This window comes from Mesoplodon bidens (assembly GCF_964165515.1).
Source record: "Mesoplodon bidens genome assembly, contig: HAP1_SCAFFOLD_178, whole genome shotgun sequence".
NCBI lineage: Eukaryota > Metazoa > Chordata > Mammalia > Artiodactyla > Ziphiidae > Mesoplodon > Mesoplodon bidens.
Window position 1 is genome coordinate 678882 of NW_027671948.1, and position 26066 is coordinate 704947.

General features: G+C 49.0%; 1 protein-coding gene and 1 long non-coding RNA gene across 2 annotated transcripts; both read right to left on the bottom strand.

The window, feature by feature from the left end:
- Positions 1–1519: 1519 nt before the first annotated feature.
- Positions 1520–14678, bottom strand: LOC308610768 (BCL-6 corepressor-like; the record flags this gene model as incomplete). Its single annotated transcript, XM_081259781.1, has 5 exons — positions 14304–14678; positions 12368–12934; positions 10998–11184; positions 5115–5340; positions 1520–1550 (listed from the first exon to the last, which is right to left on the bottom strand). The coding sequence occupies exons 2-5, from the start codon at positions 12845–12847 to the stop codon at positions 1520–1522; spliced, it is 924 nt and encodes a 307-aa protein (XP_081115907.1). The 5' UTR covers positions 12848–12934; positions 14304–14678.
- A 7126-nt stretch (positions 14679–21804) lies between these two features.
- On the bottom strand, positions 21805–24347 carry LOC308610754. Its single transcript, XR_014014647.1, has 3 exons — positions 24148–24347; positions 22993–23032; positions 21805–22288 (listed from the first exon to the last, which is right to left on the bottom strand). It is a non-coding gene; the product is annotated as an uncharacterized lncRNA (long non-coding RNA).
- Positions 24348–26066: the final 1719 nt, after the last annotated feature.

Genomic DNA, 26066 nt, shown 5'->3' on the forward strand with positions numbered 1-26066 from the left:
CCCACGGCCAGGTCAGACTTTTTGCCACGGGCTGTCGTAACTCAACCACGTTGATCCCACTGTTTACACAGTGCTTCTCATTCCCCAGATGAGGACGTCTTCTGTCACCCACAGGAACCCAGGAGCTACCAGGAAAGGAAGGTAGTACTATCCTCATTCAACACTTGGAAACTGAGGCCCAGAGATATTAAACCCCAAGTTCAATTAACATGAAGTACTAGACCTAAAACTCAGGTCTTTGGTACCTGGTCAGCTGGGAAGATTCAAAAGGCCCAAGAGGGCCCCAGTTAGAGGGATGCAATCCAGCTGTGACGAGCACCCCACAGGCCTTCTCTGTTGGGGGTCAAGTGGGCTAACTACACTCTCCTAGCTAAGAGGGTGATGGCCTCTAAATGGATGGCAACCGTCACCACCAGCACTTTCTCTAACTGAAAGGTGAAGAGGCGGGACGAGTCTGTCGACGCAACACATTCCTTGGTTTATTTTCTCCGCTAGAAATAAACGGGAGTGTCTGAAGGGCAGCCCAGCCATTCCAGAGCAAAGTCAAACTGCTTTTGTCGGACAGCTCTCTGTTCAGCGGCTATAAGCCGAATGCCACTACCCGCAAAATGTAACCATAAAGGCCATAAGCCCGACGTTGTGAGTTAATTAAATGCCTCATTAACTTTTTAAAAAACATGACTTATTCAATTCATAGAAAATTTAACCATCACCGCTAAAGGCACAAGCATGTGGTTGCACACTAGCGTTTTAGCCTAAGAAATAGAAGCCTTTTTCCCAGGAGGGAAAGGTTTGAGGTCTTTGGCCACGCAAGTGATCTATTTAACTCGGATCTGAAGCCAGAGTGTGTTTCTAAACTTCCAGAACCACATTATCATGACATAAAGCTCAGACAGCCTTTATACTGCACATGGTATCTTTGGCTAAGCAGAAGAAAATAACCAAGAATGCTGAAGACAAAACTTCAGGAAAACCCTCCCAAACCACACCCTTATCTGCTTAAGCAAACTGTCCTTCAATTTGAAAAGGTTGAAGCTGCCACATCTCCCAACTGGGCCATCATCCCAACATTTAAAATTCTGCCCAGAGAAATCCCAGAAAGTTGGATTCAAAGTTGAAAGCGTTCATCTACTTGTCACAATGTTCAGCATCAACACTGGTGATGTGTGGAATCTACATATTGAAATTTACATTTGAAGAAAAAAACAAATCCGACCTTAAACATTCCCAAGGCTTCCTGTGCAATCAAAGGCCAGGTAGCCTAAAAAAGGATGGATCAAGTGCCCCTTGGTCCAGGCCTCAGAGCCACCAAACCAAAATGGAAACTGTCTTAGAGGACCAACGAGGGTCTTTTGACCTCTCTGGTCCCAAAGGGAGGCTGCTGGAAATGATGCCAAGTTCACAGGTGGGGCTCGGAGCCCCGCCCTCCACGGCGGGTGCAGCAGCACCCCGCCCCCCCATCTCCAGCATTTGCTGGAAGCGGGAGTCTACTTTCTCAACCCTAACCCAAAAGTTGGGGTTAGGAGTCTCCCCCCCACTTCCAGCGTTTGCTGGAAGCAAGGAGACTATCTTCTCAACCACGGGGGGTCTAGCTCAACACTATGTGCAACATCTGCTCTGTCCTCCTAGGCGCCCGCTCTCAGCTCTTGGGAAACCAACTGGGTGCTCCTTGGACTTCACCTGCAAGTAACTGCGCTAACTACCAGAAAGTGCTCTCTAGCTAATGGAGAGGTCTCCAAGAGACGTGTAGATATAAACAACAGCACATTCAACCCACAACAACAACAACAAAACACCCCAAACTAAGCATAGCCCTAGTGCTTCCAACTTCCCACCCACAGTCATGCCTTAAGGCCAAGGCAGGCACACTTCCAAGGGCTCACGGCACTATGGACCGGGGTGGGGGGACACGACGGGAGACGGGGGACAGGGGCACAGAGCTGGCTGAGGGTGTGGGCGCCAGAGCTCCGGGCCAGCCTGGGTCCTGCCACCCCAGTGCTCAGCCACACCTCCACGCTCAGCCTGCTGAACCGCGTTTTACTGTCACCATTCAACTCCCAGAGGGCTGATGCCAGCACAGAAAAATGCCTTTGCCCTGTGGGCTATTACATCACAATTGCTACTGACAAGTATGGTGGGGGAACTGCACAGGGCATGGAGAGTCATCTGTCTCACAGAGGTTTTGAACTGTCAAAAGGGCAATTCCAGTGTGAGCCAGTCTTGCTGAGGAGCGTGGTGGGCTGTGGAGCACTGCTGGATTGCTACCTGTACGGGTATCAGCTAACCCCTCTGAGGCTCAGTTTCCTCATCCGAGAGTGGGCTAGTACGCGTTACTCCCAAGTGAACATGTTAAAAGGGTGAAAGGAGTTACTACAGATCACACGGGCTTAGGCAGATATCAGCTATCTTTCTATGTTGCTCTAGCAATAGAGGCCATCACTGTCATCAGCCGTGCTGGGTTGGGATACAGCAGTGTGGACAGGGAGTTTTGTGCAAGGCTCAAGCCCTGCTCCCCGCCCATCAGCCCTCGGCTCCCGTGCCCTCTCAGAAAGAGACTGCTCAGGTCTGCCCCACTCCCACCCCTACTCTGCACAGACACTTCCCACCCGCTACCCCACAGGGGCATCACTCTGCCCCAAACAGCACAAGTTAGTAGAGCTAATAACTACTCTCCTACTCTCCTTCTTGCTATTCAGAATCCAAAAGGGCTCATTAAAATTCCCCTGGTCGCCAAGCCCTGGGTTAGGTCAGATTTTATATCAGAGATAAGTGAGCCAGACTGGCCGAAGCAGCCTGCCTGCCTGAACGGGAACGGAACATCAGAGAGGCCTGCCTTTCTTTTCACACCACGACTGAACAAGCCACCAAAGAGCCCGCAGTGTGAGCGGGAGCCAACGCAAACACCCTGCTGGAACACCCAGCCCAGCCCGCCACGTGGAGGGGGCTGGGCTCTGAGACCCGCCCCCCATCCCCAGACAGTGTGTCCCCCACCCAAGGAGCAGCAGCCGGTGGATCCTGATCCGGGGCACCCACAAGGATGCTCACCTCGTAGCCAAGCCGGGAGGCCTGCTGTAGGAGGGTCTCGCCCGCGTTCTTATTGACAATAAGTCTCCGCGCTTCCAGTGGCATCGGGCGGGACTGGGTGGTCTCTGGAGGGGAGCTTGACCATGTCAGCTGCGAGGCCTGGGAAGCTGGTAACAATTGCTGCAAACAGTCCAAGGCCTTCTGGTCCTGCTTGGCCGGCGAAAGATCATAGCCGGAACTGGGCTCAGGCCGCTTTCAAAATCTCCGGACGGTCACCTATCACGAAACCAGGCAGCGCACACATTTCAGGCTGTCCTTCCTCCACCCGCCTGGTTCGCCTCCTCCCTGAGTTACAAACCTGAGTGGAGGAAAGCACTTTTCCTCCTCTCAGTCTGGGGGAGGCGGGGCGCGAGGAAGGGGTTGCATTTTTACTAGCTGGAAACTTCACCACCACCCAGGAGACACGTCCCCTAGGAAGGGGCAGGGACGTTTTGGGGGGAGGGGTTCAGGAAAAGGAAAGCTTTGTCCCCAGAAGCAGAGAAGCAGGCAGGCGGGATGTGCCTGCATGGGCCCGGGGGGCGGGGGAGAGCCAGGGGCAAGAGGTACCTTGCCATCCGCATTGTCCACCTAGGAGTCCCCTGGCAGCGGCAAGCCCCGCCTGGGCTCCTGAGGGATCAAATGCTTGGTTTTGCACAGTCGCTTCCCGGATGGTTTCTCGCTGTTGTCGGTGTATTTCTGCGGCAGGGGCGAAGGCTGCCAATCCATTTCTTCGTCCATGCACAGCACATCTGTCAGGGGGAGAAGCAGCGGGCGTTACACAGTTGTAGCCGGTGAGGAAAGAAAAGCCCATTGTTAGCACTGATCGTTGGAGCAGCTTCAGTTTTTAAAGATATACCAATTATGTTTTCAAAGCACTAATATTTTAATTATCCCACATTCAACCGGCAAATAGGCTAACCCACGAAACGCCAAATGGCAAGTCGCTTCAAAGGGCCGCAAGAGAGGGCAGAAGCCAGCCCTTCGTGCGCTCCCGGCCCCACCCGTGGGGGGCCTGGGTGCTCGGGACAGGGCGACTGGGGACAGCCTGAGGCTGGAATGAGGGCACTGACAAGCGCCCGGGGTCACCCAAGACTTCCCTTCCTGCCCAGCCGCGGGCTGGGTGATGAGGAGCAGCCCAGGAAGTCGAGCTCCCGCCTCACTGTCCATTCCATAAGGAAGTGTGCAGGCTGAAAGGACCTCAGGAAGAAAACTCCCCGCTCGCCACACGCTACTCTTGTCAACTTGGATGGCGCTCAGGTCCCCTCCAGGGCCGTTTCCCACAGAGGGCGGGTGATCCACCCTCCAGGAGCGCCCCCCGCCCCGTGCGTATCCTTGTTCATTGTCACTGCATTTAAGGGACTCCTCCAACCAGCTGCTGTTGCTTTTGGCCTCTGCCCTTTTCCTGCCAGGTTTCTCTTCGGAGATGCTATTGCCCTGGGGGGTGACCGCAGGCTGAACCGCCTGGGTCACTTCCTTCCTGCCCTGCCGGCCAGGTTTGCTCTCTGCTCCCGCCGTTCTCTAAGGTGCAGCAAGCGGCGCTGCTTTCTGGGATGGAGCCCTGTTAATTCAATGCACACCTCAGGTTGGTCAGCTCACTATAATGTGGCTCTTCTAAGTGGTTAGAGGAACTGTTTGTCATTTCCCTCTCAGGCCAGTCAGCTAATGGAGAAATAACTACAAATTAATGAAGAAGCCCCCCGGGGCGGGGGTGGTGGTGCGGGGAACAAACTGTCTTACACATCACTAACAGGGGTGGGGGAGGGGAGGGGTGTGGTCACTGTGTTGGCTGGAACTTGTCACCAAGTCTCGGGAGGGGGTCTATTTGCCTTTGGCCACCTTTGGGCTCCAGCCCCGCCACCTGGCTTTGGGGGGGTGGGGGGTGGGATGGGGGTGGGGGGTGGGATGGGGGTGGGGGGTGGGGAGGTGTGAGTGGCTCCCCCCAGGGATCCAGGGTGGGACTGGAACTTTCCACTGCTCCGCTCCAGGACTTCCGTAGGGTGCCCTGCGGGCCCGAAGCCAAACCGAGCTCACCTTTGGAGACCCGTCTCCGCTTGGCTTTCAGCAGAGAGTCCTCCGGGAGCACAGTGGTCTCAGTGTGGTTCCTATTGCCAGACACCTTGCGCTTTCTGTTCAGCCGGAGGGTGGGGCTGCGTGACGCGTCCGGGGCCGCCTGGTCGGCGGGGGACTCTCTGGGGGGCTCCGTGTCCATATCCTCAGGAAGATCACTGTCTTCTGGGGCTTCAAAGCGGTCAGGTTTGCTTCCATCATAACACTCCCCTAGGGGAGGGGAGACAACCCGGAAAGGAGGGAACAAAGGTCACCAGGAGCAGGCAGGACCCCCACGCCCAAGGCAATCTGCTACCAACAGACCACCCCCCTTTGGAGACCAGGGGCCTCACACGCCAGAAGCACAAAACCCTCAGAAAGACGTCCCAAAGGAAGGACAGCTGAACACAACCAGCAAAGAAAGCAGAAAATGAGGCGCGTAGCCCACTCACAATCCATCCTTCAAGGGTCAAGGTGAGGCATCTACACCATCCGTCTATAGGCATGTGAGATCACTCCCTAACTGCTTAACTCTCCAAGGTGGCTTACTTTTAAAGGGGGGGTGAGTGACCTCACAGTAAGATCCAACCAATCAGGGCAGAGCTACAACGGGGGGTGAGTGACCTCACAGTAAGATCCAACCAATCAGGGCAGAGCTACAAATGACTATGGAAACAGCTGCTAGTCAACAAAAAAGGCTGATGTCATCAAGAGACCAAATAGCCCCCAACTGCCATCTACACAGACATAGCACCAATGTTCACTTGGGTCAGCAGGGGCGAGGGTGAAGAAAAAGGGTAGGGAAAGAATGGTGGGAGGCTGGGAAGCTGGGGAGACCAAGGCAAGAGGAGCCTGGCAAAGGGAAAGGAAAGGCTTCCTGGTGCACACACAAGGGTCAAGGGCAATTTCAAAGAACTCAACCAGATTGCTACAAGTCCGTCTGTCCTCTTTCCACACCCGTGGGGGGAAAGCATTTCACTGCCATCGAGGGGCTGCTCCTATTTCCTGTCTAGGAAGAAGGCCCACAGTGACACCAGTCACCCACCTGGCACGTCTCCACGCCTTCCTTCCCAGGCAACAAGCATCTAAGGACATTTCAAAGACAAGACTCCAACCCCCTTCGTGGGGGTGGGGTGGGGGGGTGCGGCGGGCAGGGCTGAAGTACTCACACCTCAGCTCCGCCTGTGTTGCTCCTGCCCCTCTGCTCAATCTAGCATCCACTTAGGGCTTTTCCTCCAATCACCCCAGCCTAACATCACTCCTCACTTTTGCTCTAGCCAAAGAAACAGTTCAACTGCTTTGCTAGTCACATTGTTTCTAACACACAAATAATTCCATAATGATCACTGTGCTGTTAAAGAGTTCCCCGAAGATGACCCTGTGTCCATCACCGGCCGGGGGTGGGGGTGGGTGTATGAGTTTGGTATTTCGTTAACACCTGAGCTAAGCTCCCACAGCCCGTTTTTCTAGATGAAATCATGGACACACCCCTCACATGCTGCTCGCATTCCTCCTCCTCTCCCTAGACCACTTCAAGTATCACTCCCACTTCTGCTCAGCAGGCTGGTCCCCTGATCAGCCTCTCTTGGGAGCATTCCCAGCATTTAATGGCAGCCAGTTGTGGGGATGAACCTCACCCTGGCCTGGGCTAGCCTGACCTGTGTTCTCAAGGGTGGAACACACTTAGCTTTTCTCCAAGGGTATCCCAAGGTGGGAGAGATCCCCATCTAGTCTTGCCGGAATGGTGGAATCACCCCAACCGCGAGGGTCTCCTGCCATGGCAGCAGGAGAAACCCCAAACTCCTGGCCTGTGCTTACGGGTGATGCAGCCCAGGCTACCGCAGGCCCGGTGAAGACGGCGTGCTGCAACTCTCACTCGGGCTGCTCTGTGACCCTCTTAAACACTCGGGCAGGAATGGCGCCGCTTTACAACTCGGCCCCCTTCACTTGTAAAGTGGGAATGTTGGGTTTCCTTGGTGGCGCAGTGGTTGAGAGTCCGCCTGCCGATGCAGGGGACACGGGTTCGTGCCCAGGTCTGGGAAGATCCCACATGCCGCGGAGCGGCTGGGCCCGTGAGCCATGGCCGCTGGGCCTGCGCGTCCGGAGCCTGTGCTCCGCAACGGGAGAGGCCACAACAGTGAGAGGCCCGCATACCGCAAAAAAAAAAAAAAAAGTGGGAATGTTACTGCTAGCCTCCCTCCAGGGTGGGCTTCATAATCACGGGCCGGGCTCAGCACAGAGAAAGGCTGGAAAAATCCCTTTAACCAAAAGATGCCAAGACTTTCAGACCAGCCTGAATCTCAGGCCTGAAATGTAGGAAATTTTAAGAGGTGAGCCCTGCTGGTTACACCATTGGACTTCTCTGGTCCAATCAGCCTTCCCTAAAAGCTCCGTGGGAGGGGATCCATGGAGGGATGGAAGGGCTACAGTAAGAACCCCCATGTCCAAGTTGAAAGTTTCTTTTTCCAAACTAGGTCCATCCACCCTTCCCCCAACCCCAGAGCCTTTTAGGGCAAAGATCTCAATTCCCCTCAGCTAAGGCCCCCCAAGACCTTACGCTAGTGTGACCTTACCCAGGCCAGTAATAACCCTGAAGGACACCCACCCCGACTGCCCAAGATGCCCATGGCCACCAGCTATGGGGTAGAGGCTCCGTGTCACTTGGAGCTTCTCAAAGACTGTTCTAACCACGACCCACACGAGGATGACCCTTGAGGGCAAAAGAGATGGGGAGATAAATAGATGCACGGGGATCCTAACCATCAGGCTTTGCCATCATTGCTACTTTTGGCCCTTCTAAAAGTGGGAAGCCATGTGCCCTTGGTCACCCAGTCTAAGCAAGATGTGAACGTGGTCCCTGCAGCATGGTCCTATGACTCACAGCACATATATCCCAAATTCATTATGGTTGTACCATAGCATCACCTCACAGAAGCATCACCACAGCAACATTTACAAGTCACTGTGGCAACAAAGCACCCTCACCACTGTTGAGCCATGCCCAGTGAGGCCTAAACAAGGTGAGAGGGTTCTGAGTCGCTGCAAGGCTCCCCAGGATTAAAATCCCCTTCTCTGTAGCTTAACTGTAATAGCACCTCCAGTCAGGGCTAACCTTGTTCAAAGTTACACCCGCTACAGAAGGAGTGCAGGGGATCTCTGTTCCAAAGTAGTTTACAAACGTGCAGGTGCTCAGCTGGAAGAGAAGTTCCCTGAGCAAAGAAGTTTCATGAAGCCCCTTGACTGAGCCTTCCTCCAGCTCCTGGCCAGGCACTGCCACTGAGCAGGACCTAGGCCTGTCCCAGCCAAGTGGTTCGCAAGGGAGATGGTTACTCCAAGTTTGAGAAGGAAGGGACCAATGCCTCCTTGCCCCGCCCCATCTTCAAATGCCACTGAGGGTTCCTAGTGATGAACTTCCAAGTCTGAGGAACCTCCAAACTCATTTGGTGAACTTCCAAAATAAAAATTTCACTCAGCCACCCATGTGATCATAAAGAATAAATGAGTATCTCGGCCACTGTGTTTTCAAGTTAATTCCTTTTTTTAAACAACCCCTAGCAACAAGATGCACCCGCGCCAGGACAACCAGGGCCGTGCAAACAGCACCCACCACCTTAGAAGCTCCTGGGCCCTCCATGGGTAGGGGCTGCCTCAGAAGGGGGAAGGCATCTTGAAGGTGTCCTGGACCCTCTCTGGGACCCATGCCCGCCCCAAATCCCCGCCCCAGCTCCCATGTGCTCACAGCTCGGCTCTCGGCCACACCGACACCCATGAGAAGGACCTGAGCCCATATCAGCTGAAGACGTGATGGCCCAAGAACAAGAAGGCCCGTTCATATCCAGCTGAATGGAATGAACACCTGCTGGGCCTTGGACGTGGAGGCTGCAGTAAGAACAGTGGCCCCTTCAGGTGACCTTTCCTGACCAGCTATTTACAAACCCCACGTCTCTACAAGACAGAGGGTGGGTGGGGAACCCACCTCCGTTGCCCCAACCTTTCAATCGCAGCCCCTCACCTTCCCCAACCCTTCTCCTGCCCTCCCATGGTGGCGATTCATGGCTCACTGGGCCACGTCCCGGGTGCTCCAGGAAGAGACCCGTCGGTCGGTCTGAGATTGGAGGCAGGCGGTGGGGGGAGGGGGCTTTCGGAATCATCTGGGGCTCAGGCCCTGCTCCCCATCAGCCACACCGAGTTCTCGTCTCCACGGTCAGCAGGAAAGACTGGGAAGGACGCACACTAACGTCTCTGGGAAGAAGGGTGGGTGAGGCCACTGAGACATGAAGGGCAGCGGCCACCCTGGGTTTGGCCACGTTGCTGGAGAAAAGGGCGAGAAGACTCGAGGCCAGTTAACTGCCCGCTCCCTTCCTCCAGCCTCCCTCACCATCCACCCGCAACAGGCAGATTCCCTCCTCAGAAAAGTGCATCCCCGTGAACTTGGCCTTGCCCACTTTTACCACATCTCTCTGAGAAACTTCCCTAGGAGCTGAGTTATGAGGCCACTCAGGAGGGTAAGGGCTGCGTGTCAGCTGTGAGCACAGGCAAGGAGGGAGGCCTTCTTGCTGCTTCACTCCAGGGTGGCCTGGACCCTCCGTTTTTCATTCCAATCCCGAGGGGGAGGAGCTCGGAATCGTCTACTCCAGGCACATCAAGAGCCCCATCCCTCGGGTAAGGCCGCCACTGACTAGCCCCAGAAATCCCCTTCTACGGGAGCCACGTGGGACACACCGGTCCCGGTGTGGCTTACCCAGAACCCTGGCCACAGGCCTTTGTCTGACCCCAAAGATGAGCTGGGGGAGGGCAGTGCTCCAAGCAGCAGAGAGAAGCACACGCTGCTGCTGACCACAATTTTCCCGAACTGCATCAGGCACCCACGACCTAAGCGTGCGGGCCAACGCCGACCCTACGACTGGGTCCAAGGGCCTGGGCCTCCCAAACGTGCCCACCACCCCCGACTGTCCCGTCTCAGGAGGATTGCACGCCCACCCTGTCCTCGACGTTCACCTAGGTGCCCTCACTCACCATCACCGGTGAGGTTTCTGGGGTCCGGAGCAGGCTGCAGGCCACAGGCCACAAGCACGCACACTGAAGAAAGCGGGAGAAAGACCTCCACTTGCTGCCAACGCATCTCATTAGCCCAGGAAGTCTCGAGGGCAAAGCCCGAAGTCAACCCCAGTGGGGGAGCAGCCGAGGGGACCGCAGAGTGTGACTCAAGGCCAACACGAGCTTTCTCTCCAGTTCGGCCTCCAGAACAGAACACAGCCGTCTGGTGGGAAGAACGGCCTCGCTGATCCCACGGCCTGGGAGCGTGGTGTCAGCTCCTCCTGACTGCAAACGAGCCTCCACAGAACACAATGATGCTCATCTCTCTGGGGCCTTCATCAGCCCTCATCGCACGTGAACGAAACCTCTGCCTCTGGAGGGAGAGTCCGAGTACTCTCCACTCCCTCCCACAGGAGACTGTCACTCTGGAGGGTCTGGCTCTGGCTGCAAGTGTCATCCCACTGCTACCAAAAACCCGTGTCCGTACCTGCTACACAACAGAACACATACCTGCTACACCGGAGGTCCTGCACTGCCATTCCTCTGCTCTACTGTATCAGACTATTACTAACTACAGGACTAGCATTGCTCCGGAAAAAGGAGACGCGTGCCAGGGAACAGCATTTCATAGGTGCTTCACTCCTGGATGCCGCAACGCTCAAAAGGACAGCCAGCCTTGCAATCCACAGCTGGGAAGGGTGGCCAGAGCAGCCCGTTCTCCGAACAGCCAGCACCCAGACGCTGGGCCGTCGGAAGCGTACTGCTTCCTCTCACCTCCCTCGGCACTGGGAGCGGAACCGCCCCGTTCCCACCGACGTGGTACCACACGCGAGCCGCCTGGGTTCACTTACATCTCTCACTGTCGTTCTGGTCGGCAATGGCCTCCTCCGGGGTGACCGACTTTGGCTTTTTGTCCTGACTTCCTTTCAGCCTTTCCCAGTCAGTGGGGCTGAATTTGCGCACCTCGGAGTCTTTGGTCGTGGGGTGGCCACCTTCTCGCTCTTTCATCTCCAACTCTGAGAAGCGCATCACTGCACGCTACAAAGAGAACGGAGATGGAAAAAAGACACACCTTACCACCAAAGCTATTTCACTGCCCTTACCTTAAAGGAAAGTATCTTCAAAGAAAAGTTTGCCCAAAACCAACCACAATTTATGATACAACTGAGATATTTTAAAATTGAACGATAAAACGTAAGAGTGTCTATGTGTAACTAGTCACACACTCTTTATTCGTAAAGCCATACGTATGTAGAGATATATGTGGTGTGTATATATAGCCATACATACACTGTGGCATACAGACAGACATTCTCTTTCGAAGGTAAATAAAACAAAACAAAAACACAACGCAAAGAAAGCGAAACAAAAACACAACAGAAAAGAAAACAAATGCACAGTGAATAAAGACGACCATGGCCCACAAACTTCCCTTTGTATATTTGGAAATGAAATTTAACTCAAAAGGTTTATGGAAGATTCTAGTAATAAAAATTTGAAGAATTGACCTCACAGTAAGCAGCGGGTAGACATAAAATACTGTCCTCTTGTAATCCTTCCATCTATGTAATTAAAATGGGCACTCAATGGATCATTTAGATAACTTCAGCCATTTTTATAAGCATAAACCAATTTTTTTCTTAACATTGCAAAACAATTTGGCTTTATTTGTGTTTTAATTAAAAGTAAAATATCTTAAGGAAATTCCTATACAACATCTATCATTCACTAGCAAGTTAAATACATACTCTATCCCATTAAGCAAGGTTTGTGTTTTTGTTTTGTTTGTTTGTTTGTTTTTTGGGTGGAAAAAAAAATTGCACGAATCTCACAGACATGCGGCCGCTACACACCTCCACCAAGTATCACGTAAGGCACTCTAAGCAGCGCTTTTAGGTATATTTGTTAACGTACAGTAACGGCAGAGAAATCAAAGCGATTGATAGGTAAATGTCATGCAGTCTTTTAGACATCCTTCGCAATAATTAAAACTTCCGTTATCAGCATTCGAGTGGAGTTCGCTTAAAATCTACAGAATAACTTAAAGTATCCACTTACGTCCCCTTACTGGACACATTTCAAACATTTAAATTATCCTAAGCTTCATTAACCAAATCAGCCCAGTGTCCTGCCCTATCATACCCCCGGCCCCCTCCTCTTCACACATTAAAAAAACCTGACAACTGGTCAGGCTCCTGAAATTCGGGTGGTGGGGGCTCACCTGCAATGCCCGCTCCTCCCGACTGAGCTGACGGGAGTCTGCGTACAGTCCGGTAGCGACACACTTGAACCGGTCACCCACGTAACCAGCGGAGTTTGCGATTCTCTTTGCCAGCTTAGATGGCTTCGGTTTCAGAACTTTGCCATCGGTTGATCCTGCCTCGTCAGCTCCGTCTTTGGTGTAGGTGGGGGTGACGTCCACACTCGGTGGGGCACTGCCCACGCAAAATGGTTTGGGATCCTCTTGGGTTTTCCCGAACGTGACCGCAGAGCCGTCGCTCCCCAGGGTCGGCTCCAGGAATGCAGTCGAGACCGGCGTCACCAGGTTCTCCTTGTTGGTTACCGCTGGAACATTCTCCTTGCTTAAGCCGGAAACTGGCTGGCCCGGAGCCTGTTTGAAAGTATAGGCTTCGTGGAAGTCACTGATGCACCCCAACTCCTCTCTCAGGGCAATGAAATCCCGGTGTGGCTGTAGGGCCATATTTTACTTTTTTATTTTTTAATATATGTTCACATGTTTCCATAAAGGATCCAAGGTGGCCCATAACATAAGGACACACAATATTAGCTTTAAAAAAACATGGGAAAAAAAAAAAAAAAAGGGAAATCATGATCCTGGAAATGGGTTGCATCCTTTTAAGGGGTGAGAATAACAGAATGAGTGAGCCAAAGATTTGGGAAAGGATCTCACATTTCCAAACGTCCAAATCTTAAAATTGCACCAAGTGGGAATGTAGCTGTGGCAGTATTAACCTGAGAGAGCTCTATGATCGTTGTCTTTACTCATCACTTGGTTGCAAGGTTATAAATGACAGGGTAAGTGAAGGAGGGCAAGTAGACAGATAAGAGTCATTTCCTGATTCTCAAAAGAAGGGGCATCACCTAGGGAAGGGGACTGCAAAATCCTACAGGAATCCTCTTCATATACTAAATTTTCTAGGTGGCAAAAGTATCTCCTTTGACCCTAGCAGCCAGATGGAACTTAGAAAAGTAGTGAAAAGCTACTCAACTGAATGCAAGTCATATGACTAGGAGCATGTCAGTGAAAAGTTCAAGGGAAGATGCTGTGGAAGAGCAGTTCACCTTGTGGTTGAGCGTCCTCAGAACGTGCAATGGGAGGTGCAGTACCTGCTCTGTCTCACAGGGACCCTCCAACCTCTAAACGCATCTTTCCTGGGAAGCTGAATTCAAAAAGTCAATTTTAAAAAAAGATAGGGCTTCCCTGGTGGCGCAGTGGTTGAGAGTCCGCCTGCCGATGCAGGGGACACGGGTTCGTGCCCCGGTCCGGGAAGATCCCACATGCCGCGGAGCGGCTGGGCCCGTGAGCCACGGCCGCCGAGCCTGCGCGTCCGGAGCCTGTGCTCCGCAATGGGAGAGGCCACAACAGTGAGAGGCCCGCGTACCACAATAAATAAATAAATAAATAAATAAATAAATTTTAAAAAGATAAAAGTCTCTAGTAGAGAAATTGTATCAGAGCCTAGTATTAAGAGCTGTAGAGCCACAAGTTTCCCATGATACGGCCTTAGCAGAGGCTGTTAAGGCAGTGACAGAAAATTTGTACCGAGGGAAATAGCAGAAGAGTTTGCCTACAATTCACGAAAATGCTCCCTGCAATTGGCCTGAAGGAAATCAGCAAAATTTGTAACAGCTTGTGTATTTGTATGCGGGATGGAGAACGAGTTTAATTTTTTAATTTCTCTGAATTATCACGTAAGATTCAGAAGATGCTCTCTATGCCTAGAAGCCACCCCACTGGGATAACTATGCCTACGGAGTGCCTTTGCCTATGACTCCTACTTGCTAACAGACTGGCAGCCTGGCCCCAGGGCCTGGTCGCTGCTCCCAGTGCAATGGTGGATATGGTGTCAACAGTTGCAAAATCAAAGCCCCTTACATCCTCTCCATGCCTCGGTCCCACCCCGCACCCCACTCACCATTGATGTTCAGGAAGGGGAAGGTGTCCTGGATGGGAACGTGGTGCTGTGACTGGTCCAGCTCACCTTCCTCATCTTCTTCATCCACACCATTATCTTTCTCATCCCAAGGAGCAGATCCAGTGGATCCTACCCGAGAAACACACACACACACACACAAAGGTCAAAAGTGAGGCGCTCACGTTGCACTGTCATCCCTGCAGCCCACTCCCAGCTCCTCCTACGGAGCCCCAGTGCAAGCTCTCATCCCCTCCCCTATCCAGGAGCTGCAGACCCTACTCCCTTCTCCTAGAAACCTTTTAATTCCTACTCTAAACCCCTTTCTACACATTCGCATCCCTTCTAAGGACCCAAGGAGCACAGCTTCTCTCCTTTATAAGCTTACTGTGAAGACAGACCCTTCCCTCATGGCAGAGCCTCACTAGATTCACTGGAGGTCAAGTCTAAATTATCTGGCTCTTAGTCGGAACTGGCTCAACATTGAGTAAATATAGGGATCAGGTGGTATTCTCCTAGGAAAAATACCATACAAATTAAATGATCACTTACCCATCATTTATAAAGAGAACTTAATAGCCTTCATAATGTCATGGCAATTGATTCTTACAACAGCCTTTGAAATACGCAGGAAAGATGAGAACCCAGATTTTATAGTGGAAGAAGCTGAGGCTCAAAATGTTGAATGACTTGATTCAATGTCCCACAAGTAGTGAAATAGAAAGACCGAGGTTTATAACTCAGACCTTCTAAGTTTTAAGCCCTCCTTCTTCTAAACTACCTGGCCTCTGTTCTCAGTGTTGAGTCCCAAGAGAAGTTATTTTTTATAGAACTCAATACCCCCTCTTCTTTCTAATGCTTTACTGTTCCACTGGGTGGGCAGGAAGACTGTGCTGAGTTTATATCTTTTGTTCTCTGGGTTCTTTCTAGGGACAGCATTTCTTGCTTTATTTACCAGTCTTCAACTTTGTAAGCGAGGCGACTTTCAAGTCGACTATCGCTTTAAGGGTCCAGCCCGGAACCTGGCACACTGTCCACCTTCTCCCCAGCAGCTGGGGCCTCACCTGGGTTAATGATAGAGCCCTGGGGCTGGGGGATGTCACACACTTGATATATCTTCACTGGGTTCATGGGCACCTCCTTGGTGCCGTCGTACATCAGGTTGAATTCCCTGCTCTTGTTGAGCGCACAGCGGAGCTGGGCCTTCCATTTAGCTGGGTCGGGGTCGTCCACCCCTTCCTGGTACTTCCCCTGTCTCCACAGCCCAGGCCTGAGGGATAGGAAACTGCAGTGAGTGCCTGATTGTTGCCCAGAAACACTGGAAAGTGTGCCCGCCCTCCCTCATACAGACACAGATACACACAGCCCTGCCTGACCGCCCCATCACCCCAACTCCAATTTACAGAGACTGCAGCAGAAAACACCACGCTGGGGACCAGGCAAGGCAGGGCCTGAGACAAATTCAGCCAAATGCAAATACAGTATTTTAAAAAGATGAGTCTCATCTCAAGTGCTTGTGCCAGCATCATCTGTCAAGACTACAATGGCCTTAATGAAGGGTTAAAAATAAAGAAAAATCTGGAACACGTATACACCAAAATACTAATGGCAACTTTTGGATAGCAAGATTTCAGGTAATTTTGTTATGGTTTGTTTGCCTTATTTGTTTTTCACATGAATTGCTTATATAATAAGAAGAGAAAGGAGGTGGCGTATGATATGAAGAATTTAGGCTTGCAGTTCCCTCTCCCTTCAGTCTTTAACCTGATGCACAAATAACTGTTGAAACCAAGTACCTTTAGGAGTAGCAGCCCATAGGAGGGCAGGAAGCACGCTCTGGGGGTCCAGCTGGCCTCAGTGCGAGGCTGAGGGCCTCAAGTCCTAATAAACTCACACCACCTGCCTTTCCCTGCTTCCTCAAACTCCCACATTGGGAACATTTTGCTGGGAACACCAGTGGCTGGTGGCCTGGGCCAAAACCAGTGTGGCCCCGCCTCTCTGGTTTTCAATTTCCAGGTCTAACAGGCATCTATGTGTCTGTTCACGGGATATCAGCCCTCCCCCACTGTTAACCTATCTCAGATGTCTACACTTTCTTCAGGGCTGTGACGTATGTGCTGGTGCAGAAAAGGGGGATGTCTTTTGCAGAGGACTCAAGATCAAGAGAACGAGATGGACCGGCCAGACTGCTCCCACTTGATGTTAGGAAGATAAGGTGGCCATGCAGTTAGAATTCTGCAGGGGAACATAGCCTATAGAGTCTATGGGTTTGCGGATCCACAACTTTTATTTTTTCAGTAATGCCAACCAAGCTCGTAAGAGACTGACATATAATCCAGAATGCCAGTCTACTCGTTTTCAAAGGGGGATAAAGCTGGTCAGTGACCAGCATGGTTAAGTCCAATAACCTGGACATAACCATGTATGATCTCAACCAGTAACTCCTGTATCTGGTTTCTAATGACAATTCCAAGAACATAAGACCCACTCAACATTTAAATCCAAATTTTCAGATGACTCCAAAGCTAAATGGAAATGATTTGATATTGAACTCTAAATCTGCATTATCTAGACTATCTCTTACCCAGTTGGGTAACCCAGAAGCGACAGTAAAAGGCTCCTGCTTTCCCAAAAATCACAGGGCGTAAAAATGAAAAGCACTGGAAAGGCAAGACCCCCAGTGAATTTGCAAAGCTGCTCTTGTGTCTTTTTCTTTTTGACCTTGAAGCCAGGAGAAATTCTAAAAATACAAATGTATTAATTTTTAAAACTTGACTTTACTGAATATTGTTCAGATCCCCAAGCCTACAAAAATAATTTTATTTTTTTAAAAATGCTCCCTCTTCAGACTATACTACAAAGCTACAGTAATCAAGACAGTGTGGTACTGGCACAAAAACAGAAAGATAGATCAATGGAACAGGATAGAAAGCCCAGAGATAAACCCACGCACATATGCTCAACTTATCTTTGATAAAGGAGGCAGGAATGTACAGTGGAGAAAGGAAAGCCTCTTCAATAAGTGGTGCTGGGAAAACTGGACAGGGACATGTAGAAGTATGAGACTAGATCATTCCCTAATACAATACACAAAAATAAGCTCAAAATGGATTAAAGACCTAAATATAAGGCCAGAAACTATCAAACTCTTAGAGGAAAACATAGGCAGAACACTCTATGACATAAATCACAGCAAGATCCTTTTGGACCCACCTCCTAGAGAAATGGAAATAAAAACAAAGATAAACAAATGGGACCGAATGAAACTTCAAAGCTTTTGCACAGCAAAGGAAACCATAAACAAGACCAAAAGACAACCCTCAGAATGGGAGAAAATATTTGCAAATGAAGCAACTGACAAAGGATTAATCTCCAAAATTTATAAACAGCTCATGCAGCTCAATAGCAAAAAAACAAACAACCCAATCCAAAAATGGGCAGAAGACTTAAATAGGCATTTCTCCAAAGAAGATATACAGACTGCCAACAAACACATGAAAGAATGCTCAACATCATTAATCATTAGAGAAATGCAAATCAAAACTACAATGAGATATCATCTCACACCAGTCAGAGTGGCCATCATCAAGAAATCTAGAAACAATAAATGCTGGAGAGGGTGTGGAGAAAAGGGAACACTCTTGCACTGCTGGTGGGAATGTGAATTGGTACAGCCACTATGGAGAACAGTATGGAGGTTCCTTAAAAAACTAAAAATAGAACTACCATATGACCCAGCAATCCCACTACTAGGCATATACCCTGAGAAAACCATAATTCAAAAAGAGACATGTACCAAAATGTTCATTGCAGCTCTATTCACAATAGCCCGGAGATGGAAATAACCTAAGTGTCCATCATCGGATGAATGGATAAAGAAGATGTGGCACATATATACAACAGAATATTACTCAGCCATAAAAAGAAACGAAACTGAGCTATTTTTAATGAGGTGGATAGACCTAGAGTCTGTCATACAGTGTGAAGTAAGTCAGAAAGAGAAAGACAAATACCGTATGCTAACACATATATATGGAATTTTTAAAAAATGTCATGAAGAACCTAGGGGTAAAACGGGAATAAAGACACAAACCTACTTGAGAATGGACTTGAGGATATGGGGAGGGGGAAGGGTAAGCTGTGACAAAGCGAAAGAGAGGCATGGACATATATACACTACCAAATGTAAGGTAGATAGATAGTGGGAAGCAGCCGCAGAGCACAGGGAGATCAGCTCGGTGCTTTGTGACCGCCTGGAGGGGTGGGATGGGGAGGGTGGGAGGGAGGGAGATGCATGAGGAAGGGATGTGGGAACAGATGTATATGTGTAACTGATTCACTTTGTTATAAAGCAGAAACTAATAAAAATAAATAAATAAATAAATAAATAAATAAAATACAAAAAATACAAAAATAAAAATGCTCCCTGCCTCAAAGGAGTTTACAATCCCTTAAAGGAGACAGATGAGTCAATAGATCAGAAATATAGATACTATGTAACACCAGTAAAACTGCCTAATCCATAAAGAGTCGGGGGGTAGGTATGGTTGGCTAAGTTTATCAGAATTTATGATTCTAGGGCTGAATCTTGAACGTGGGTAGAAGTTAACCAGGTGAGAAGCGTGGGTCACGATACTCTAAGCAGAAGAAGCTTTATGGGCAAAGGCAGAGGCTGAAAAGCACAGTGCTTAGGGGACCTACAAGCAGTTCAGCTTGCGTGGAGGCAGCATGAGATGAAAGTCTGGGCTTGTAGGTAGGAACCATGCCAAGGAGTTTGGACCTGATTCTTAGAACACTGAGAAACACTGAGAGATGTAAGCAGGTTGTGATGGGATCAGATTTAAGTTTTAGAAAGAACCCTCTAGCTGCAGGACTGAAAAGGGTTTGGAGGGAGGCAAGGCATGAAGATAACACATAGTCTCTATATAAACCATATAATAGTGTCACTAGGGTCTGAACTAAGGAGGTGGCGGTAGGGATAGAGGATACAGGTAACGAAGGAGCCGTTAAAGACGCTGACTTGACAGAGCTTGATGAGGAACTGAGTCCTTGAAGAAGGTGAGAGAGAAATCAAGGATGATTCCCTGGTTTAGGGTTTGGGAGACTGGGTGGGGGGTGATGCTGGCCACTGAGATAGGAGCAGGTTTAGAAAGATGATTTCCCTTTGGAAATGTCGGAGTTCAAATGCCTGTGGAAGGCCTAGGGGAGGAGGCCCAGCATGCCCAGGGCAGTTTCTTATCCCCACTCACCTCTCACATCACCTGAGGGACTCTCCCTGCCTGCCTCCAGCCTGGAAGAAGGTCCACCAGATTACGGACATCTCTGCCCTGTGGGCAAGGACCAATTTCTTTTCATTTCTGTATCCCTGCTCAGGCTTTAGCACACAGTTGGTCAATGTGTATTTGTTGAATTGCCTCAAATTTACAGAAATACACTTCTTGGGGAATGAATAAGTTGCTATTACAGATGGAAGACCAGAAAAACAGCCATGAGCAGAAGGCCAAGGAGACACTGCAGAAAGTGCTGGAGGAGAAAATGTGTTGCAGAACAGCAACTGCAGAGCAAACAGGTGTGGGGATGCTCCATAATCCTTGGGGCTGGGAACCCTGGGGCAGTCTGGGTGGCAAGGGAGCCAGCTGCACAACTCCCTGGAACCCCCAAGGCACCACCCTCTCCTCTGATCTCCCTCAGCGGTCCCTGGCCCTGGCCGAGCACAAGTGTGAAGAGTGGAAGAGCCAGTACGAGAGTCACCCCCAGCATGCAACTGTCCCCTACCCTGCCAGCCCAGTAATCATGAATGCCGTCTTCCTTCTCTTTTTTACAATGTGGTACATATGGATTTTTTTTTGAATGAGATTTAACCAGCTTTTAAACCTTTCTTCTTTCTAACAATATCAGTACTCTCTGACTCTCCAAATGCGCCTTTTCAAGTTGATTTAATTTATGGAAAAATCACCCTTCATACTTTCCCTTTCTTTTTTAAACCTCCCCATGGTAGTGTAATGTAGTAGAAGGAGATTTGGCCTGGGAGTTTGGACACCAGGGTTCTAGCTGCAGTAACCCACAGTTACACACGTTATATTATTAAAGAAAAAAGTAACTTACAGAAATGTATGAGGCCATTATGCACATACACACAAATATATATTCACTCATATATCCATAAAAAAGTAGTCTGGAAGGTTCTATAAAATGTTAAAGGTGTTCATCCCACGGGGGAGGAGATATACGTTAACTATATTACCCTCTTAAAATTTTACAGTAAATATATATTACTTTTATAATTTAAAAAGCCAAACTTTTCATTTTTAAAAACCTAAAACATGAAAGAAAACTGGAAAACCAACAAAATTAAAACAATCCCTAAGTCTGAGGCAACGATTTTTTTATCCGAGTCCAAGTGATGAATGAAAATACTAAGAATGGTGTGTGACACCTTAAAGTATAGAAAAAAATACAGTAAGGCAAGTAGGCATTAAGATAATAGAACATAAAAAGTTACCCAGATATATTCAGACAATGGACTACTATTCCAGTAATAAAAAGAAATGAATTACTAATATGAGCTACACGGATGAGTCACAACAACATGAGGAGCCAAAGAAGCCACGTGCAAAAGGGTACTTGTTGTATGCTTCCATTCATATGAATTTCTAGAATAGGAAACACTAATACATAGTGAAAGAAAGCATGTCAGTGGTTGCCTGATGCCAGGCCTGGGAAACTGACTGTAAAAGGACAAGAAGGAACTTTTTGCAGGTATTGGAAGTGTTCTGTATCTTGACTTTGGCGACGACAATATAGATATACACATTTGTCAAGACTTATCAAATTACATGCTTAAAACGGGTACACCTCGTTGAATGTAATTCATACTTCAATAAAGTTGATTTTAAAGTTAAATTAAAAAGTCACCTATGGGGACTTCCCTGGTGGCACAGTGGTTAAGAATTCGCCTGCTAATGCAGGGGACGTGGTTTCAAGCCCTAGTCTGGGAAGATCCCACATGCCGCCGAGCAACTAAGCCCGTGCGCCACAACTACAGAGCCTGTGCTCTAGAGCCCGTGAGCCACAACTACTGAGCCCGTGTGCCACAACTACCGAAGCCCACGTGCCTAGAGCCCATGCTCCACAACAAGAGAAGCCACCACAGTGAGAAGCCGGCGCACTGCAACAAAGACACAATGCAGCCCAAAATAAATAAATTAATAATAATTTTTAAAAAAATAGTCACCTAGACGTCTGAGTGAGACAGAGTTCCTTTAAGCTTTCAGTCCCAGCTCTTCTCTGAAGCCTCCCCTCATCTACCCTGGCAGCATGTGACCACTTTGCATCTCTTTAACACCTTATATTTATCGGTTCCATTCAGATTTGATGCTTGAAAAGTTTTGTATATTTTATGTCTATCTTCCATTCAACTTGGTTCCTCTAAGGCAGGAACAATCATCTCTTTCATAAATTGAGACCATTACAAAAACAGAATTATGTTCCCTTTCCTCTCAATCAGGGGAATTTGAAGTAGGATTGATGAAATCCTGGAAATCATAAGCAAAAATGTCATTTCTGCATTTTTATGGCCACAGGGTCCTGTTTTCATCAGATTCTTGAAGATATCACAGAGCCCAACAATGTTAAGAATCTCTGCTTTGAATCCATGTGCTTTCACCCAGCTCTGTGGTACAAGGCACCCTGCCCCTGGGGCAATCTGTCTGTGGTCCCTGCAAAGATGATAAACCCACATCAAAGACACTCACTCTTCTGCATGTCAGTGGACTCCACTGCCAGCTCTTCCTCCACAATGACGTCACTATCGCCATCTTCAAGATTCATTTCTGTCTCATCTAGAACACTGTCTTCTTCCTCTTCCTCCTCCTCATCTTCCTTGGAGACATCCTTTAATGTGGCAAGTAGTCTGTTGTAACCAGAAACTTGTTCTGGTTCACTCTATGCTTCACTTTCAGAACTTGAAGTATCTATAAACTCTCCGACTAAAAGGAAAATGGGGATTTTAAAAACAAAAATTATACTGTTCTTGTTGCTACCCCACGACTATCATCAGGCCCACAGTGGAACCAAGTTCAGACTTTTCTAGATAAAAACTAGCTTTTCTGCAAATATGCAGTCCTATCTATTCAACCAGACCGAGCACCAAATTTGTTTCAAACAGCTAATCTAGCTATGATTCTAGAAGCGCTTCCTCTTCTTTGAACTGCTCATGTTCCACATGGGAAGACAGCAAACTAAACACATGGAGCTTTAGGTTATAAGGTGATCTAACCTATGTGTCAGACATTTGGCACCTTTAAAGGAGCAACAGGAAAACTTACAACAAAAAAGTGTACTTTATTTCTGAGTCTGTGGTAATGAAATAAGACCTTTGATGATTTTGCACTCTACTTTATGTTAAGCAAACATGACATTCCATCTTAGGATTCACCAAGAGCCCTCTGGTAAGCCTCCTTAACAGGTTCTAACAGGCTAATCTCTCAGGACAGTTTCATACTCTATACTGTATTAGTTATCACAATGGCATTTTAACAGACATCTGCACTTAAAACTAAGCAATATTACTAAAGTATAGCTTACAACTAAAATCAAAGAGAGTGGAAATGTAGCCAAACTTTACTACCATATATAATCTTAAAAGTAACAGTCCACAATCTACTATCATAAAGAAGGTATAAAGCATTACCAGTTGACAAGTCTGTGGTTTTGCTTCCTTTCTGGAAACCCTGAGAAGAAACAGGCAATGTTAAACTTTAACTACTAGTAGGTAGCAATTACGAAAAGTCTAATGATACAACTTTAAATGAACATGGCAGACTATACCGTTATAAATACATTATATCTATTGTCAAGTAAAAACTCCATATGCATTTGGACAGGTTTTGGAAGGATATGCCAAATAGATAATAAGAGACGAATGAAAAAGTCTAACAAGACCACATGACAAATACTACAGTCACACAGTAACAGGCTCTCATCCAAAAGACGGGAAATTTTGGCAAATAAAAGCCCTCGGGGTTCACCTTTTCTAGCAGATTTCTTAAGTAGACTATCCCTCTAACTGTTGATAAAGCAGCCCAAAGGGGTGGGATGAGCACTAAGATCATAACTGAGAGTCTGGACACTTAGAGAGGAACCCACAACTACCCAAACATTAGTTTCCTCATGGTCATTGAATAGATAGGTGATGTCGAGGGTCCCAAGCAATTCTTTTTTTTTTTTTTTAACTTATTTATTTATTTTTGCCTGCTATGGGTCTTCGTTGCTGCGCCCGGGCTTTCTCTAGTTGCGGCGAGAGGTGGCTTCTCTTGTTGCGGAGCAGGGGCTCTAGGCTCGCGGGCATCAGTAGTTGCACCACCCTGGCTCAGTAGTTGTGGCTCGCGGGCTCTAGAGTGCAGGCTCAATAGTTGTGGCGCACGGGCTTACTTGCACCGCGGCATGTGGGATCTTCCCGGACCAGGGCTCGAACCCCTGTCCCCTCCCTTGGCAGGCGGATTCTTAACCACTGCGCCACCAGGGAAGCCCCCAAGCAATTCTTTAAAAACATAGAAAACGAACACAAGCTTATAAAACCTCTGCCCAGTCGCCACACAGGAGGCGTGCCGTCTAGCATAAAACTACAGGCTCAACAAAGGGTAGGAAGACCGGCGAAGAACCCCACCTCAGGCGGGAAGCCGCCAGGATCCCCGGGCGAGCTAGGCCGGCGCCGGGGCAGCGTGGCACGCGGCGGGAGCTGCCCTGTCACTACCCCCGGGGCACCGGCGGACCAAACGCGGGGACACGCGGGCTCTCACCGGGAAAGGACGCCGGCAGCGCCGGTCCCAGCCTCGCCTCTCCATACCTGTCATAGAAGGGATGCTCCTCGCCGAAATCCCTTAGATGCTTCTTCTGCTTTTTAGTTAGGGAGTTGAGCAGCTGGCTCTGGCTCCGGCTCCGGCTCCCGCGTTTGCCCATGGGGAAGACGTCAAGTCAGCCAACCTCCAAGAATCGCGTTTTTCACCTGGAAGTCGTCTCCTCAACCCACTCACGCGGGATTGCCAACGGCGCTTTACGGCGGAAGCAGGGTGCCGTAAAGCAGACCCGCTTTACGTCGCGCTTGTACGACAGGCGTGGCTGTGAGAATCAGCCTGCATAAACGTGTAGTAACTGAGATGGTTGAATGCAGTGCCTTTCTATTATGCCATAATACAAATACCAACTAACATTTAAGGCTGCCGGTGCATCTCAATTCATCCTCACAACAGTAAACAAATAGGCCTTGTTAATAAGCCTGATATTGGAGATGAGAAAGCTGATGCTTACAAAAGGTTACACACACACTAGCAAGAGAGGAGATGGAAACCTAATTCTCTCTGATGCGACCACAGGCTTTTCCCACTAGGATCTGCCACGTGCGTGTGCTATGTGAAGAATGAGGACGCAAGGCTGAGATTCCCGCCCTTACCCTACCCCCTCATTTTCTGAAAGTATTGCAAGGGCCCTTGGTAACACATCTGTTCTGGCATTTTTCATGTTATAAAAGCAAAAACACATCCAGAGAGGTAAAGTGACTTTCCTAAATCACCCGGAGAGTCGATGTTAGAGAAAGCAGTAAAACTCAATAAAGTGTCTCAAAACTGAATTGGGGCAAATTGGGATGGAAAACTTTTAAAGGGTAAGTAACTTTTCTATATCTGGGTCGTGGTGGTGGTTACACCTGGTATACAATTACCAAAATTAATCAAACTGTACCTTTGAAATTGGTACATTTTAATGCAAGTAAATAATAATCTCAATAAACAAAGAGGTAAAAACAGCGCAACTGGACTTAATACTCTAGAGACAGGCAGAGTGTGCAGGGATACTTAAAAACCACAGGATAGGGCTTCCCTGATGGCGCAGTGGTTGAGAGTCCACCTGCCGAAGCAGGGGACGCGGGTTCATGCCCCAGTCCGGGAAGATCCCACATGCCGCGAAGCGGCTGGGCCCGTGAGCCATGGCCGCTGAGCCTGTGCGTCCGGAGCCTGGGCTCCGCAACGGGAGAGGCCACAACAGTGAGAGGCCCGCGTACCGAAAACAAACAAACAAACAAAACATGAAAAAGTCTCCAAAGTCTGTTGGAGGTGGGCAGCATCAGTAGCGAATCGGCTGCTCCAGGAAGGCGTCGGAAAGGAAGATTTAATGTCCTTGTCACCCATACAGACATCACACTGATTTCGCTGAAGTCCAAATCGGTTCACATAACCCCCTTGCTTGAAATCCTTTAAGGGTTCCTCACCTTACATGGGATTGGGCCTCAATGCCCCAGCAAGGCATGCAAGGCCTTTAGTGGGCTGAATCCTCACGTGTCCGTCTCTCCAACCTCTCTACTCCCACCCACCCACCTCAGCAACAGGGTCCACAGACAGTTCTCCAAACACATCTTTCCACCTTGCTCATGCTATTCCCTCTCCCTGGAACCTTCTTTCCCAGGAAACCCTGACTCAGTGCATCCTCTGTGCAACTCCCCATGACCTTTCCTCTCTCCTCCACAGAAAGAGGAGCTTCTTTATCTTCTGGGTTCCTAAAACCCTTTGTAGACACCCTTCTAATCTAGCCCATGACAACATAATTATTTGTTCATTGCTTTGTCTCCCCCAACTAGACTATGAGGTCTTTCAAGGGGAAAGCCTGAGGTCTGAGCTTTTTAAATCATTAATGCCTAACATTATGACAGGAACATGGTAACTGTTTAGAAAATGTTTGATAAATGAATGAAGGTTTGCCTGCTAAGCCTCTGCC